General features: G+C 44.2%; 1 protein-coding gene across 5 annotated transcripts in view; it reads right to left on the bottom strand.

Moving 5' to 3' along the window:
- The window catches only part of LOC126259555 (homeobox protein OTX2-B-like), a 352489-nt gene that overhangs the window by 145178 nt on the left and 189554 nt on the right, over positions 1 to 17757 (bottom strand). For all 5 annotated transcript variants that reach the window (XM_049956444.1, XM_049956443.1, XM_049956440.1 and 2 more), the window contains exon 3: positions 15178 to 15347. In XM_049956444.1, the coding sequence (XP_049812401.1) occupies positions 15178 to 15347 (170 nt within the window). The remainder of the gene's footprint in view (positions 1 to 15177; positions 15348 to 17757) is intronic.

Genomic DNA, 17757 nt, shown 5'->3' with positions numbered 1-17757 from the left:
CTAAACACATCAAGCAATAACTCACGTGCTGCTTGAGGATGCTGTAAACGTAATGACTGTAGGTGATGATATAGATCTAAACACATCCAACAACAAAAAAAGGCCTTTCCTGTTGACTTACACTAATATGCAATTTAACTGGGGCAAGAGGATTCTTTAACTACGCACATTTATTACTATATGTATAATACAGTTAGTAACTTAATGACTATTAATAACTGATGTGTCCTTTTGTTTTAATAAGTTCCTGAACACGTTGTGGCATAGATTCGAACAGGTTAAAGGAAATGTTTCGTAGTTCTTCGTCAAGAAACTGCACTTTTACCACATTTATTAACATGTAGTCTTTTGTTGAACAGTCCATTTTACGAAGACACCTTTTCACAATACTCAAGAAATTCTCGATGGTATTTAAGTGTGGTGCATTACCAGGCCACTGAAGCCCGTTGACGTTGTTTTTCTTCCATGAGCATGTAGACTGCTTTAAAAGTGTAATACGGAGCCAGATGATGATGAAACGTTCCTCCACCACCAAATCCTGCGCCTAAGAATTTCCATGTATATGGTTGAATTCATCATGTCATCAACTGGAACTAGTACCCCAGGGTCACTTGCAGTGAATAAATCCAAATAATTTTTTTGGGAGGGTATTCTAACAGTCTGTTCAGGATGCTCAGTTCTCACTGCCTCATGGGTGCTCCACCTGATACCTGTAACCTTGGACAACAAAATGTGACTAATCACCGAAAATTGCAGCCGTTGGATGACCAAGATTTATGTATTTTACGCAATGCCATCCGTTTTTCTCCATGACATGTGTCAACAGCTACTTCTTTGTTGGCTTTCGCTGGCTTTCTGTCCACAATCAAGAAGCCTACGTCGTACCGTTGAAGAGCTCAAATGGTTCAAATGGCTCTAAGCACCATGGGGCTTAACATCTGAGGTTATCAGTCCCCTAGACTTAGAACTACTTAAACCTAACTAACCTAAGGACATCACACACATGCATGCCCGAGGCAGGATTCGAACCTGCGACCGTAGCAGCAGCGCGGTTCCAGACTGAAGCGCCTAGAACCGCTCGGCCACAGAGGCCGGCCGTCAAGTGTCAATGTCAATTCTAGTAGTCAATAAAATTCGCTGAAGGTCCTTACTTGTCTTGTGTGGATAAATTCTACTGTTTCTAAGTGAGGTTTGTCAATTGTTGGGGTGGTTTTTCGTATTCGTTCACCTCTGTCTTTTCTCTTTGGAGACAGTGAGGCGGTATCAAAATATACCCTAAAAAGTCTTAAAACACTAGATTTTCCCATACTAACGACAGCCACAATGTCTCCTATAGTTATGGACGTAAGTTCATGACGAGAAACTGTTTTCGCCCACTTAGGTGAAACGTCCATTTTTATACAAACAAAAAGGTTTCCAGTCGAGAACACAGAAATAACACACGCTGTTGCTACACGTACAAGTACTCAACGAATGTGGAGGGACAGTTCAATTGTTGTTCAGTCAAGGCAAGAATAGCCCGCCAAGTGTCCAACAATCTGGTGGACAAAATTGGTTACAGATAACCACTTCAGTTCTTCGTAAAATACACTACTGTCCAATAAAATTGGTACACCACGAAGATGACATGCAACAGACACAAAATTAAACCGACAGGAAGAAGATGCTGTGATATGCAAATGATTAGCTTTTCAGAGCATTCACACAAGGTTGGCGCGGGGGCAACACCTACAACGTGCTGACATGAGGAAACATTCCAACCGATTTCTCATACACAAACAGCAGTTGACCGACGTTGCCTGGTGAAACGTTGTTATGATGCCTCGTGTAAGGAGGAGAAATGCGTACCATTACGTTTCCGACTTTGATAAAGGTCGGATTGTAGCCTGTCGCGATTGCGGTTTATCGAATCGCGACATTGCTGTTCGCGTCGATCGAGATCCAATGACTGTTAGCAGAATATGGAATCGGTGGGTTCAGGAGGGTAATACGGAACGCCGTGCTGGATCCCAATGCCTCATATCACTAGCAGTCGAGATGACAGGCATCTTATCCATATGGCTGTAACGGACCGTGCAGCCACGTCTCGATCCCTGAGTCAACAGATGGGGACCTTTGCAAGACAATAACAATCTGCACGAACCGTTCGACGACGTTTGCAGCAGCATGGACTATCAGCTCGGAGACCATGGCTGCGGTTACTCTTGACGCTGCATCGCAGACAGGAGCGCCTGCGATGGTGTACTCAACGACGAACCTGGGTGCACGAATGGCAAAACGTCATTTTTTCGGATGAATCCAGGTTCTGTTTACAGCTTCACGATGGTCGCATCCGTGTTTGGCAACTTCGCGTTGAACGCACATTGGAAGCATGTATTCGTCATTGCCATACTGGCGTATCACCCGGCGTGATGGTATGGGGTACCGTTGGTTACACGTCTCGGTCACCTCTTGTTCGCACTGACGGCACTTTGAACAGTGGACATTACATTTCAGATGTGTTACGACCCGTGGCTCTACCCTTCATTCGATCCCTGCGAAAACCTACATTTCAGCAGGATAATGCACGACCGCATGTTGCAGGTGCTGTACGGGCCTTTCTGGACACAGAAAATGTTCGACTTCTGCCCTGGCCAGCACATTCTCCAGATCTCTCACCAATTGGAAACGTCTGGTCAATGGTGGCCGAGCAACTGGCTCGTCACAATACGCCAGTCACTACTCTTGATGAACTGTGGTATCGTGTTGAAGCTCTGTTTGACTCAATGCCTACGCGTATCAAGGCCGTTATTACGGCCAGATGTGGTTGTTCTGGGTACTGATTTCTCAGGATCTATGCAGCCAAATTGCGTGAAAATGTAATCACATGTCAGTTCTAGTATAATATATTTGTCCAATGAATACCCGTTTATCATCTTCATTTCTTTTTGGTGTAACAATTTTAATGGCCAGTAGTGTATGAGCTTGTCGCAATTAATTTGGACAATACTTTACATTTCATTGCTTCACCTTTATTAATCAGTGTAACAACTTACACGTGTGTAAAGTAGGATCTAGTACGATGTCGAGAGGCTACATGGGACGAAATCACCTTTCTATGGCTTCGACTAGTTAGTGAAACTAATGGGTTTGTTTGTTGTACTACCAGAGAACGTTAATTAGGGAAGCACATTTGCCTGTTGAATTGTCTCCCCACAGCTAGTGGGTGGCGTTTGGCGCGAGGCTCGCAGACCGCAAGCTAATGAAATAAGCGAGCGTTGCAGCGGAGGGTGCGAACGAGGCCCCGGGGAATGCACGGAATGCCCCAGGCCTGCAGGCGGGCAGTGATTGGCAGACGCGTCACGCCTCCGGACAAGGGGCGCCGGCCGCCGCTCAAACACCCCGATGTTTGCCTTGGGTTCACTTGTTGCGGCTCTGGCTGACTTGCTGGACGCACCGCGCCCCCCCCCCCCCCGCCACCCCCGCGCCACACCCACTGCATGTATTTGCTTTCCACCTGGTAGCCCCATCAACGGAGAAGGGGTATATGAGGGGTAGATTTCGCTACGAAAACCTATTTTAATAACTAATTCTGTCGATTTGGAACGGTGTTGGCAGCTCGGTTCATAATTTACTACTTTTCTTTATCTTCTTGAGATTCTTAATTGTCTTACAAAAAAGATCTCGAGAACTCTGAAAGTACGCTCTGAAGTACTACATTTACACCTACATGGCTACTTTGCAAATCAAACTTAAGTGCCTGGCAGGGGTTCATAGAATCATCCTCACACTACTGTTGTTGTTGTTGTTGTTGTGGTCTTCAGTCCTGAGACTGGTTTGATGCAGCTCTCCATGCTACTCTATCCTCTGCAAGCTTCTTCATCTCCTAGTACTTACTGCAACCTACATCCTTCTGAAACTGCTTAGTGTGTTCATCTCTTCGTCTCTCTCTACGATTTTTACCCTCCACGCTGCCCTCCAATGCTAAATTTGTGATCCCTTGATGCCTCAAAACATGTCCTACCAACTGATCCCTTCTTCTAGTCAAGTTGTGCCACAAACTTCTCTTCTCCCCAATCCTATTCATTACCTCCTCATTAGGTAAGTGATCTACCCATACAATCTTCAGCATTCTTCTGTAGCACCACATTTCGAAAGCTTCTATTCTCTTCTTGTCCAAACTAGTTATCGTCCATGTTTCACTTGCATACATGTCTACACTCCATACAAATACTTTCAGAAACGACTGCCTGACACTTAAATCTATACTCGATGTTAACAAATTTCTCTTCTTCAGAAACGCTTTCCTTGCCATTGCCAGTCTACATTTTATATCCTCTCTACTTCGACGATCATCAGTTATTTTGCTCCTCAAATAGCAAAACTCCTTTACTACTTTAAGTGTCTGATTTCCTAATCTAATTCCCTCAGCATCACCCGACTTAATTCGACTACATTCCATTACCCTCGTTTTGCTTTTGTTGATGTTCATCTTATATCCTCCTTTCAAGACACTGTCCATTCCGTTCAACTGCTCTTCCAAGTCCTTTGCTGTCTCTGACAGAATTACAATGTCATCGGCGAACCTCAAAGTTTTTACTTCTTCTCCATGAATTTTAATACCTACCCCGAATTTTTCTTTTGTTTCCTTTACTGCTTGCTCAATATACAGATTGAATAACATCGGGGAGAGGCTACAACCCTGTCTCACTCCTTTCCCAACCACTGCTTCCCTTTCATGCCCCTCGACTCTTATAACTGCCATCTGGTTTCTGTACAAATTGTAAATAGCCTTTCGCTCCCTGTATTTTACCCCTGCCACCTTCAGAATTTGAAAGAGAGTATTCCAGTCAACATTGTCATAAGTTTTCTCTAAGTCTACAAATTCTAGGAACGTAGGTTTGCCTTTCCTTAATCTTTCTTCTAAGATAAGTCGTAAAGTCAGTATTGCCTCACGTGTTTCAATATTTCTACGGAATCCAAACTGATCTTCCCCGAGGTCGGCTTCTACCAGGTTTTCCATTCGTCTGTAAAGAATTCGCGTTAGTATTTTGCAGCTGTGACTTATTAAACTGATAGTTCCGTAATTTTCACATCTGTCAACACCTGCTTTCTTTGGGATTGGAATTATTATATTCTTCTTGAAGTCTGATGGTATTTCGCTTGTCTCATACATCTTGCTCACCAGATGGCAGAGTTTTGTCAGGACTGACTCTCCCAAGGCTGTCAGTAATTCTAATGGAATGTTGTCTACTCCCGGGGCCTTGTTTCGACTCATGTCCTTCAGTGCTCTGTCAAACTCTTCACGGAGTATCGTATCTCCATTTCATCTTTATCTACATCCTCTTTCATTTCCATAATATTGTCCTCAAGTACATCGCCCTTGTATAGACCCTCTATACACTCCTTCCACCTTACTGCTTTTCATTGTTTGCTTAGAACTGGGTTTCCATCTGAGCTCTTGATATTCATACAAGTGGTTCTCTTTTCTCCACAGGTCTCTTTAATTTTCCTGTAGGCAGTATCTATCTTAACCCTAGTGAGAAAAGCCTCTACATCCTTACATTTGTCGTCTAGCCATCCCTGCTTTGCCATTTTGCTCTTCCTGTCGATCTCATTTTTGAGACGTTTGTATTCCTTTTGGCCTGGTTCATTTACTGCATTTTAATATTTTCTCATTTCATCAATTAAATTTAATATTTCTTCTGTTACCCAAGGATTTCTACTAGCCCTCGTCTGTTTACCTACTTGATCCTCTGCTGCCTTCACTACTTCATCCCTCAGAGCTACCCATTCTTCTTCTACTGTAGTTCTCTATTACTCCACTCTCGAACAGCGCGCGGAAGAAACGAACACACATATCTTTCCGTGCGAGCTCTGATTTCCCTCATTTTATGATGAAGATCGTTTCTCCTTATGTAAGTCGGCGTCAAAAAAATATTTTCACATTCGGCAAGAAAACTGGTGATTGAAATTTCGCGAGAAATTCCCGCCGCAACCAAAAACACCTTTGTTTTAACGATTTCCATCAAATTCCTGTCTCATGTCCTTGACTCTCTCTCCCCTAATTCTCGATAGTACAAAACGTGATGCCCTTCTTTGAACTTTCTCGATGTACTCCGTTAATACTATCTGGTAAGGATACTACACCACGCTGCAGTACTCAAAAGACGACATACAAGCGCAGTGTAGGCGGTCTCTTCAGTAGATTTGTTGCATCTTCTAAGAGTGCTGCAGAAAAAACGCAGTTTGTGGGTCGCCTTCCCACAACATTTTATGTGTTCTTCCCTATTTAAGTTGTTCGTAATTGTAATTCCTAGGTATTAAGTTGAATTTACGGCCTTTAGATTTAATTGATTTATTGCATAACCGAAGTTTAAGATACTCCTTTTAGCATCCTTGTGGATGACCTCACACTTTTCATTATTTAGGGTCAATTGCCAATTTTTGCACCATACAGATATCTTACCTAATTCAATTTCTAATTGGTTTTGATCTTCTGATGACTTTATTAGACGATAAACGTCAACATCAACTGCAAACAACCTAAGACGGACGTTCTGAGTCTTTCCTAAATCGTTTCAATAGATAATGAACAGCATAGGGCCGATAACACTACTTTGGGGAAAGCTAGAAATCACTTCTGAACTACCTAATGACTTTCCGTCAGTTACTACAAACTGTGACTTCTCTGACAGGAAATCACGAATCCAGTCGCATAACAGACGATATTTCATAACCACGCAACGCGATTACAAGTCACTTGTGAGGTACGGTGTGAAAAACCTTCTGAAAATCTATTGTTGAAATACGGAATCAATTTGAAATCCTTTGTCGATAGCACTCAGTACTTCGTGTGAGTAAAGAGCTAGTTGTGTTCCACAAGAACGGTGCTTTCTAAATCCATGTTGACTATGTGTCAATAGAACGTTCTTTTTGAGTTAATTCATTATGTTCGAGCACAATATACGTTCCAAAATCCTGCTGCATATCGACATTACTGATGTGGGCCTGTAATTTAGAGAATTTCTCCTATTGCGTTTCTTGACCTGCGCAACTTCCCTGTCTTCGGATATGGATCTTTCGTCGAGCGAGCGCTTGTATCTGATTGTTAAGTACATCGAAGAAGTGCTTCTTCAAATGGAGGCTCTAACCAAACCCAAATACACAGAGGTACAGCTTTCCATCTCCGTGATAAAGAGTCGCACAGGAAGTTTCACGTGTTTTTTGACGAGAGTCGAAGTTTCCTATGTCTATTTCGGAATATACAGTTATTACATATCATTTCCAAAACTCCCAGGTGTTGTAGCTCCGTTTCGGTTTGGTCTCCTCGGGAAGTTTCCGGCGGCTGGAAGAAGAGGGCTTTTGTTAGGTCTGAAGAAGGGCGGCAGGGTTTTCCCTAATCCTGCAAAACCGGGGCCGTTTGGAGCTGCCTGTGCCACAGAGAAATTTCCCCATGACGGCTGTTACAGAAAAGGTTCCTAATGTCTTGCTACGAGTGAGCACATTGTAAAGGTGCTATCGGCAGGGAAAGGGTAGCGGCCAATGACAGTGGCTACCACAGAACACCAAAAAATTAGAAGTGCAAGACCCAAGTTACGATATGGAAACAGAGACCGACAGTGGCGCTCCGAGTGGCTGGAAGTGAAGTTAGAATTCGGGAAAATATGATATGATAACACATATTCTTGCCAGAAATCACTTCTGGTTTATGAGTGCTGGACGATAAAATTTTTCCTTTATACTTTATGGGTGGGTGTGGTAGTCTGGTGGTAAAGTATATTTATTTGTAAAACCGAATACTCCAATTTAGACTGTGTGGCTGTTATCAAGTGGAAATTATATTCCTGATTGCAACCTTCTTGTTTATTGTCCTCTCTGAATTGCGTTGTAAATATGTTTCCCGTGTTCTGTTTTTAGCTAACGGAACCCAGTACATCATAAAAGACAGTGAATGTTCTTCACGAACGAAAGTAAGAGCTAATGAGCTACAGGGAGTGTAATAGGACCTCTGACGTTTTCTGTATAAGTAAAAGACTTATCAGATACGCTCAAGATCACAATCAGATCGTTCGTTGAAGATGCTGTCGCTGGACGATGTTAAGTAAATGCAGAAAGATTTGGAGATAATTTTCCATTGGCTTAACGATTGGAAGCTCTCTCGAATCCAAATAAATGCGAGATAATGCCTCTAACCAAGAGAAAGTACCGGATGGTATCCCATTACAAGATTAGGGGTCATATTAAGAAACTATATGAAGTCGGACGAACTCATAAAATCAATATTAAGGAAGACGGATAGAAGACATAGATATGTGGGAAGAGTTGTAGGGAAGTGCGGTGAGTCTGTAAAGGGAATCGCCTGCAAGATGCTGGAGCGACCAACTTTAGGATATCGTCCAGGATTCAAAGCCGTTGCGAAACAGGCGTGACAACAACATTGAACGAATTCGTAGATGCACTGCTACTATTTATTTGATTTTGATTTGATTTTATCAGGGAAGCAACTGATACTATAGTAACAGACCATTATAGGCGCTATCAACATGTAATGTAAATGATCGGGGAACTTTCATAAGACACTCTGGAAGTGAAACGATAGATGCCGCGAAATCTTTTTGGGTGCATTAAGAGAGCTTGTATTCAGGACCGGCTGTCTGACCATTCTGCTGACACCATCGTGTATCTCCTGTATGGATCACGAGAGTAGAAAGAGATAGATTTAGGAGCGTAAATATGCACACAAACAGCCACTTGTTTCTCAGTCAACACGGGACTGGTACAGGACAGAATATCACTGACACCGGTACAACTGTGCAGTGGCTTGGTTGTCGATACAGATGCTTCTGTATACATTCTCCATACTCTCTGCTTCCCAGATAAATCTATCGTTTCCCATCACTTTCGTCGCGTAAAATAAAGAAAAGATTTTTTTACTCTAAATTTTCTCCATACTAGCGTAAAATGTACCATGCAATTGGAAAAAGACGAAGCTTTCTAGACCTCTAAGTCAGACGAAAAGATGGCATTATCCTATGGTACATTGTATACAGTAAACCTATACAGTGCTATAATTTGTATTTGCGTGTCTCCCGTTGTAATTACAGCTCATACTGTGAAAATTTCCTTGCTTAATTTTGACCGTTTGCCACGCACCCAATCAGACCAAAAAAAGCCTGTCGACTGCGTTGAGCTACTTCAAGACAGCATTTAGAAGAAACGTCGACGGGAAGTGTCAAAGACGACGTGTTTTTCGACGGACGACAGAGAACTATGAAATATAAGATATGAAGACAAGAGCGTAACTCCAATGCATTCGCACGTATCGAGCATAGTTAGAATCATTCCGGGGCGCTGGAACAGGTCTGTGGACCCTAGAGCCACTAGTATTAATGAAAGATGACCTTGAGCTCCATCAATAGAGGGATTAGTGTATACGCTGCCAATGTAGAAAATCTTTAATTAACAAGGTGCCAGGAACGCAGGCAGCACACTAAATTCTGCCAACCCACTAAGTCAAGCACTGCATTGCGGTGCATTGCTTCTATATGGGTCATACGAGGGTGAGTCAAATAAAAACATTATATATTTTTTAAATATTATTTATTGTGCAGAAGTGGTACAGAGGTGCATCACGTTTCAACATAATCTCCCCCACACTGAATGCAAGTTCTCCAGCTCTTACAAAGTGCATAAATTCCTTTAGAAAAAAATTCGTTTGGTAGTCCGCGCAACCATCCATGCACCGCGTGGCGTACCTCTTCATCAGAAAGGAACTTCTTTCCTCCCGTTGCGTCTCTTAGTGGTCCAAACATATGGAAGTCACTTGGGGCAATGTTTGGTGAGTATGGTGGATGAGGAAGACACTCAAAATGCAGGTCTGTGATTGTTGCAGCTGTTGTACGGGCAGTGTGGGGTCTTGCAGTGTCATGTTGCAAAAGGACACCTGCTGACAGCAATCCACGTCGCTTTGATTTGATTGCAGGCCGCAGATGATTTTTTAGGAGATCTGTGTATGATGCACTGCTGACAGTGGTCCCTCTTGGCATGTAATGCTCCAAAGTCATTCCTTTTTCATCCCAAAAGAGAGTCAGCATAACCTTCCCTGCTGATGGTTCTGTTTGAAACTTCTTCGGTTTTGGTGATGAGGTATGGCGCCATTCCTTGCTCGCTATCTTCGTTTCCGGTTGGTGGAAGTGAACCCAGGTTTCTTCCTCAGTAACGATTCTTGCAAGGAAGCCATCACCTTCTCGTTCAAAGCGCGCGAAGTAGTTCTTCAGAACCATCAACACGTCGTTCTCTCATTTCAGGAGTCAGCTGCCGTGGCACCCTGGGCGAGGAGCATCTTCCACTGAAGTCACACCATTTGCGAACTTCCTACTCCATTCGTAGACTTGCTGCTGTGACAAACATGCATCACCGAGCTGAACCTTCATTCGTCGATGAATTTCAATAGGTTTCACACCGTAACTACGCAAAAACCGAATATAAGAACGCTGTGCATCTCTGGTGCAAGTCGCAAGTGGGGCGGCCATTTTCATACTGATACTGCGACGGTATGTGTGCATCTGCACTATGCTGCCACTTACAGGCCATTCTGCACGCTGTTTGTAGCACGCTTACCAACTTACAGGATAACGGCGCGAAATTTCGATTTGTTATTAGAAATTTTAGTTTTTCATTTGACTCACCCTCGTATAATTGCACGTAAGAAATAGAGTTTTAAGTTAATCCTTCTCTCCCTGGGACTTAATTCAATACAGGCTGAATAAAAAACACGTGAACAAGGAAAGTGGGTTTCAGACTGGTAAGACGTGAGCTCTCTGCGCGGTGCGTTCCAGATGCGCGAGTTGTGGGAGAGGAACACAGCGACGGCAGGACGGCATCTGCAACTGGGAGCAGGAAGGTTGACGGTGAGCGATAACCCGACTCCACTGAGACATTTTAGTGTAATGGTGGAAGAACCAACGTTGCTGTAGAGAGCGGTCAGAAACCAATCTGAAAAGCTTGTAAGGTTGTTGCAGGGTAGGCTGCGCTGAGAAATAACTGTTGAGAAAAACATTCGATACGTTGCGTCGTTTCCGAGTTAATTAGCGTTGAAGTTAGCCAGTCAGGCCGTTGCGATCGCAAATTCAAGTGGCCAGACAGATACAACTGGTGTCAGTTGTTCTCGTAGCTTAGGTGCTAGCCCCATCAGACTGCTCAGCCTTCCGTTCGGGCGCGATCCTTACTAACATTCCGTGTCCAATTTTTATATTGCTCTCTTGTTCGGGTTTAGGAAACCAAACAAAGAGCAGGTTTGATGACACCGCCCACGGCGGGCGGCATCAATTTGCTCGCGCAACGGCCTGATTCGCTGACTTTAATGCCAACTAACTCGAAAACGGCGCAACGTATCGAATTCTTTCCTTATCGATTATTTCTCAGTACTATCTACCCTGCAACAACCTTACAAGTTTTTCACACTCTTTATAACCACCCTGTGCTAACGTGGAGTTCTATAACATACAAAGTCGAAAGGGCTACGAAGAGGTGATAAGCCACGTTGCCGCAATAACACGGATAATCATCGGGATAGCCTGATAAAACATCCGTGAAGATCTCTGTTGAGAATCGAATCTCGAATCACCTGTTCTACTATTTATGCTCCGTAACTGTATTGTATAGTATTAAATGTTAACCGGGGACCTAGAAACGACGGAGAGGCTCCGTCCCCGCCGCAGCCGCAGTGGTCCAAAAGCCCACGACGACTACCGCAGTCCACTTCACCCCTCCGCCGCCCCACACCGAACCCAGGGTTATTGTGCGGTTCGGCCCCCGGTGGACCCCCCCCCCCCCAAAGGGAACGTCTCACACCAGACGAGTGTAACCCCTATGTTTGCGTGGTAGAGTAATGGTGGTGTACGCGTAGGTGGAGAACTTGTTTGCGTAGCAATCGCCGACGTAGTGTAAGTGAGGCGGAATAAGGGGAACCAGCCCGCATTCGGCGAGGCAGATGGAAAACCGCCTAAAAACCATCCACAGACTGGCCGGCTCACCGGACCTCGACACAAATCCGCCGGGAGGATTCGTGCCGGGGACCAGGCGCTCCCTCCCGCCCGGAAAGCCGTGCGTTAGACCGCACGGCCAACCGGGCGGGCTCCGTAACTGTACTACACACTCTCTCAATCAGCAGTACTTGTAGCCTCCAAAGCCATTTAGAAGGAAACGGAACACGCGTAATCTAGTGCATGGATCGAAGTTTCTTCGAAAGCCGTACTGTTAATGGAAAACATAGCAGCATTTACACACGAGGCGAAATGTAGGAATATCGGAAGACGATCAGTAGTTGGTGCACAAATTCAATTGACCCTTAACCCCTAAAAGTGAAATGTTACATCATATGCTTAAAGAAGATAAAAGAACAAATCTGATATTATTTGACTGTACCGCCGAGTAATCTCTGGAATCACTCACAACCAATTAATGTCTAGTGATATCAGTTCACCTGCATCTACATCTACATTTATACTCCGCAAGCCACCCAACGGTGTGTAGCGGAAGGCAGTTAACGTGCCACTGTTATTACCTCCCTTTCCTGTCCCAGTCGCGTATGGTTCGCGGGAACAACGACTGCCGGAAAGCCTCCGTACGAGCTCGAATCTCTCAAATTTTACATTCGTGATCTCCTCTGGAGGTAAAAGTAGGGGGAAGCAATACATTCGATACCTCATCCAGAAACGTACCCTCTCGAAACCTGGACAGCAAGCTACACCGCGATGCAGAGCGCCTCTCTTGCAGAGTCTGCCACTTGAGTTTGCTAAACATCTCCGTAACGCTATCACGGTTACCAAATAACCCTGTGACGAAACGCGCCGCTCTTCTTTGGATCTTCTCTATCTCCTCCGTCAACCCGATCTGGTACGGATCCCACACTCATGAGCAATACTCAAGTATAGGTCAAACGATTGTTTTGAAAGCCACCTCGTTTGTTGATGGACTACATGTTCTAACGACTCTCCCAATGAATCTCAACCTGGCACCCGCCTTACCAACAATTAATTTTATATGATCATTCCACTTCAAATCGTTCCGTACGCATACTCTCAAATGTTTTACAGAAGTAACTACTACCAGTGTTTGTTCCGCTATCATATAATCATACAATAAAGGATCCTTCTTTCTATGTATTCGCAATACATTACATTTGTCTATGTTAAGGGACAGTTGCCACTCCCTACACCAAGTGCCTATCCGCTGCAGATCTTCCTGCATTTCGCTGCAATTTTCTAATGCTGCAACTTCTCTGCATACTACAGCATCATTCGCGAAAAGCCGCATGGAACTTCCGACACTAGGTCATTTATATATATTGTGAAAAGCAATGGTCCCATCACACTCCCCTGTGGCACGTCAGAGGTTACTTTAACGTCTGTAGACATATCTCCATTGAGAACAACAAGCTGTGTTGTGTTTGCTAAAAACTTCAATCCAGAAAGACAGCTAGTCTGATATTCCGTAGGCTCTTACTTTGTTTATCAGGCGACAGTGCGAAACTGTATCGAACGCCTTCCGGAAGTCAAGGAAAATGGCATCTACCTGGGAGCCTGTATCTAGTATTTTCTGGGTCTCACGAACAAAGTGGTTTAAAGTGAATTGAGCTCACAAATCTGCTTTCGAGGAAGTCAGACACCTGACGGAAATTCTTGGGAACAGATGTGTAACTCATCCATGAAGAAGAAGAAGAAGAAGAAGAAGGGGAGAGAGAGAGAGAGAGAGAGAGAGAGAGAGAGAGAGAGAGAGAGAGAGAGAGAGAGAGAGGGAGAGAGAAGACTGAAGGAAGAGTTGACCGATACAGAAATGCTCAAGGAGCTCGAGAGGGGGACGCTACAGCAATGACGCTGTAGATTACGCAGGGTTCACTGCTAGACGTGACAGCTGATTCATCACTTACTCCGCAATGCATCCTACGATGACGGTGAAATCAAGAGATTCAGCCATATGCAGAGGAGTAGCATTACCGAATAGAATGGGAGAGAGATAAAATAATACAGTAGACTATGTTCACTTCAGAACACACAGTGGATAAATGATATTGTTGAAGAGCTACAAAATTCCTATAGATGCAGAAATATGATCCCAACGTCTCAGAGCTTGCAGCGACTACCAGATCACCTAACTATACTCTTGATTTCTCAATGACAGCGTAACCGATACACTTGATTGTCTATGTCTATGACCTAGTAGATAGTGTCGGAAGTTCCATGCGGCTTTTCGAGGATGATGCTGTAGTATACAGAGAAGTTGCAGCATTAGAAAATTGAAGCGAAATGCAGGGAGATCTGCAGCGGATAGGCACTTGGTGCAGGGAGTGGCAACTGACCCTTAACATAGACAAATGTAATGTATTGCGAATACATAGAAAGAAGGATCCTTTATTGTATGATTATGTGATAGCGGAACAAACACTGGTAGCAGTTACTTCTGTAAAATATCTGGGAGTATGCGTGCGGTATGATTTGAAGTGGAATGATCATATAAAATTAATTGTTGGTAAGGCGAGTCCCAGGTTGAGATTCATTGAGAGAGTCCTTAGAAAATGTAGTCCACCAACAAAGGAGGTGGCTTACAAAACACTCGTTTGACCTATACTTGAGTATTGCTCATCAGTGTGGGATCCGTACCAGGTCGGGTTGACAGAGGAGATAGAGAAGATCCAAAGAAGAGCGGCGCGTTTCGTCACAGGGTTATTTGGTAAGCGTGATAGCGTTACGGAGATGTTTAGCAACCTCAAGTGGCAGACTCTTCAAGAGAGGCGCTCTGCATCGCGGTGTAGCTTGCTGTCCAGATTTCGAGAGGGTGTGTTTCTGGATAAGGTATCGAATATATTGCTTCCCCCAACTTATACCTCCCGAGGAGATCACGAATATAAAATTAGAGAGATTCGAGCGCGCACGGAGGCTTTCCGGCAATCGTTCTTCCCGCGAACCATACGCGACTGGAACAGGAAAGGGAGGTAATAACAGTGGCGCGTAAAGTGCCCTCCGCCACACACCGATGGGTGTCTTCCGGAGTATAAATGTAGATGTTTCAAAACTGTAGACTTTCCTCACCAAGAAAAGCTAAAAATTTCAATTAGGACAAGCAGGTAAAACGGAAAGCATGCAAACTGTGGGACGAAAACAAGATGTGCTGAAGGGCTCGCTGTCGGATACGTACCGGAGGGGTAGCCCATGCTGGAATGCAGTGAGTCCATGGAAGGCATGGGCAGGCCGATGCCGTTGACGGAGTAGGGCGAGCTCTTGAGGTAGGCCATGCTGGTGGCGCTCGAGCCCGAGCCGCAGGGGCTGCTGAACGGCGGGAACGCCAGGTCGCCATCCGGGTTGCACCTGCAACACACCACGCCACACGCGCGCCGTCGCAATCATCTCGCTAGACTCCATCTCGCGTCTGCGCCGTCGCCGCCTGATCGTAGGCAGCCTGCTGCATTAGTGTAAGTCGTTCCTGAGCTCAGGGATTGAGGGTTACGGACTCAACGCGGGGATTACAAATGGTTCAAATGGCTCTGAGCCCTATGGGTCTTAACTTCTGACGTGATCAGTCCCCTAGAACTTAGAACTAATTAACCCTAACTAACCTAAGGACATCACACACATCCATGCCCGAGGCAGGATTCGAACCTGCGACCGTAGCGGTCGCGCAGTTCCAAACTGTAGCGCCAAGAACCTCTCGGCCACTCCGGCCGGCGCGGGGATTACATCTTGCACTCACACACAAGGTCTTAATGGAGAAGGTTTACCGTTGATTTCCTCCATCGTTTTTTACGTAGTTCAGCTGTGCATCTGTACCGTTTGGATGTTGCTGAATTCCTGGGCATTGTAGTGTTGAGGCTCTATTGCTTTGGAAGAATGTGGGATAAAAGGGAGGGAGAAAGGTACACTTTATGCCAGCACGAAGCCTACTACTCTGGACTAAAATCGGCGGGGCCAACAGCTATCAACAGTGCCACATGCCATTACTCCTAACTGTTGAGAGACTGCAACATATCATTCATGGCAACGCTCGACGGCTTATCCTTAGGCTATTCCACTTTTACATCTACATGACTATTCTGCAATTCACACTTAAGTGTTTGGCAGAGGATTCATAGAATCACTTTCAGACTATTTCTTGTCAATTCGTCTCTTAAGCAGTAGTAGGGAAAAGCGAACACCCCGTCTGAGTCCCGATTCCTCATATTTTATTATGACGGTGATTTCTCCCTATGTATGTGGTAGTCAAGAAAATATTTTGGCATTCGGAGCAGAAAGTTGCCGACTGAAATTCTGTGAATAAATCTCAACGCCACTAAAAATGCCTTTCTTTTAATTATTGGAACATCAAGTCGTTTCTCATGTCCTTCACATTCTCAAGCCTCTTTCGTAATAATAATAATAATAATAATAAAAAGAAATGATATACCTTTTCTGAAGTCTTTCGACGTCCTCCGTCAATTCTACCTGATCTTATAGCGCACAGCAACACCTTTAAGAGGACGGACAAGCGTAGTGTAGGCAGTCTCATTAGTAGATTTATTGCGTCTTCAGTGTGGTCCATGTGATGGCTTCAATTTAAGTTGTTCGCAACTGAATCCCTAGATATTTAATTCAATCGACAAGCAATTTGTTTAGTGTAAATAAGTTATACAAAACTGCAACCAGTCACTTTTTTGAATAATTATGTTTTATTCCATGAACCGGTTTTCCAACCTTTTCGGCTTCATCTTCAGATGGTTTCAGGAAGTTACATCATTATTGTTAGCACACCGGTTCATGGAATAAAACATAATTATTCAAAAAAGTGACTAGTTGCAGTTTTGTATAACTTATTTACATTCAACATACAGTCACGGTTATAAAATTTCCGTAATGGATAAGCATTTATGTGGAGATCCTCATACTTTTTCTTGTTTACAGCCAATCGGCACTTTTTTACTAGACGGTAAACGACACCATCATCTGCAGCCAGTCTAAGACGGCAGCTCAGATTGCCTCCTAAATCTTTCTTCCGGATTAAAAACAGCAGCTGGATTGTAATGCTTCCCGGGGAAACCTCAGACATTACTTCTGCTTAACTACATGACTTACAGTTAACTATCAGAAACTGTGGTGCTTCTGACAGGAAATTACGGCTCCAGTTGCACAACTGAGGCGATACTCCATAAGCATGGAACTGGATTAGAAGCAGCTTGTGAGGAAGATGTCAAAATCATTCTGGAAATCTATGCATCTTGAGATCTCCTGTCGATGACGTTCATCACTACGTGTAGACAAAGGGTCAAAGAATTTCCAAAAACATTTCTGAATCCTTGGTCATTATGGCTCAATAGACCGTTTTGTCGAGAAATTTAATAATGTTCGGACACTGTATAAGTTCCAAATCCGACTGTGGTCACCAATGCCAGTTTCCGTTGTAAACAGAAAATGAGGATTGTTCAGCCTGGAGATAGTGGGGTGGTCTTTCCATAATCCTTCTAAATGTGCTGTGGTCAGGGACTATTATGCTGGGTAAAGGGGTAATTACTTTCGCATGGTGGCAGGTGTTTTCTAGCTTCCGATGGAAATAAGCGTTCGAAAAATCCTTTCAGGAAGCAGCACTCCGTTGACGAATGCTCTAAATGGGAGCAGAAAATGACCAATGAAGATATCTGCATTCTGCTTCTGAGGCTGATTGGTTGAAAGGCATGAGTGTTGAAAAATTGCGTGGAGGAGGTTTGGAGTTCGTGGGATATGAGTCGAAGAGCAGCCATCAGGGTGTAGG

This window comes from Schistocerca nitens, chromosome 5, assembly GCF_023898315.1.
Source record: "Schistocerca nitens isolate TAMUIC-IGC-003100 chromosome 5, iqSchNite1.1, whole genome shotgun sequence".
Classification (NCBI taxonomy): Eukaryota; Metazoa; Arthropoda; class Insecta; order Orthoptera; family Acrididae; genus Schistocerca; species Schistocerca nitens.
The sequence above is the reverse complement of the archived record's forward strand: the minus strand, read 5'-3'. Positions and strand labels throughout refer to the sequence as shown.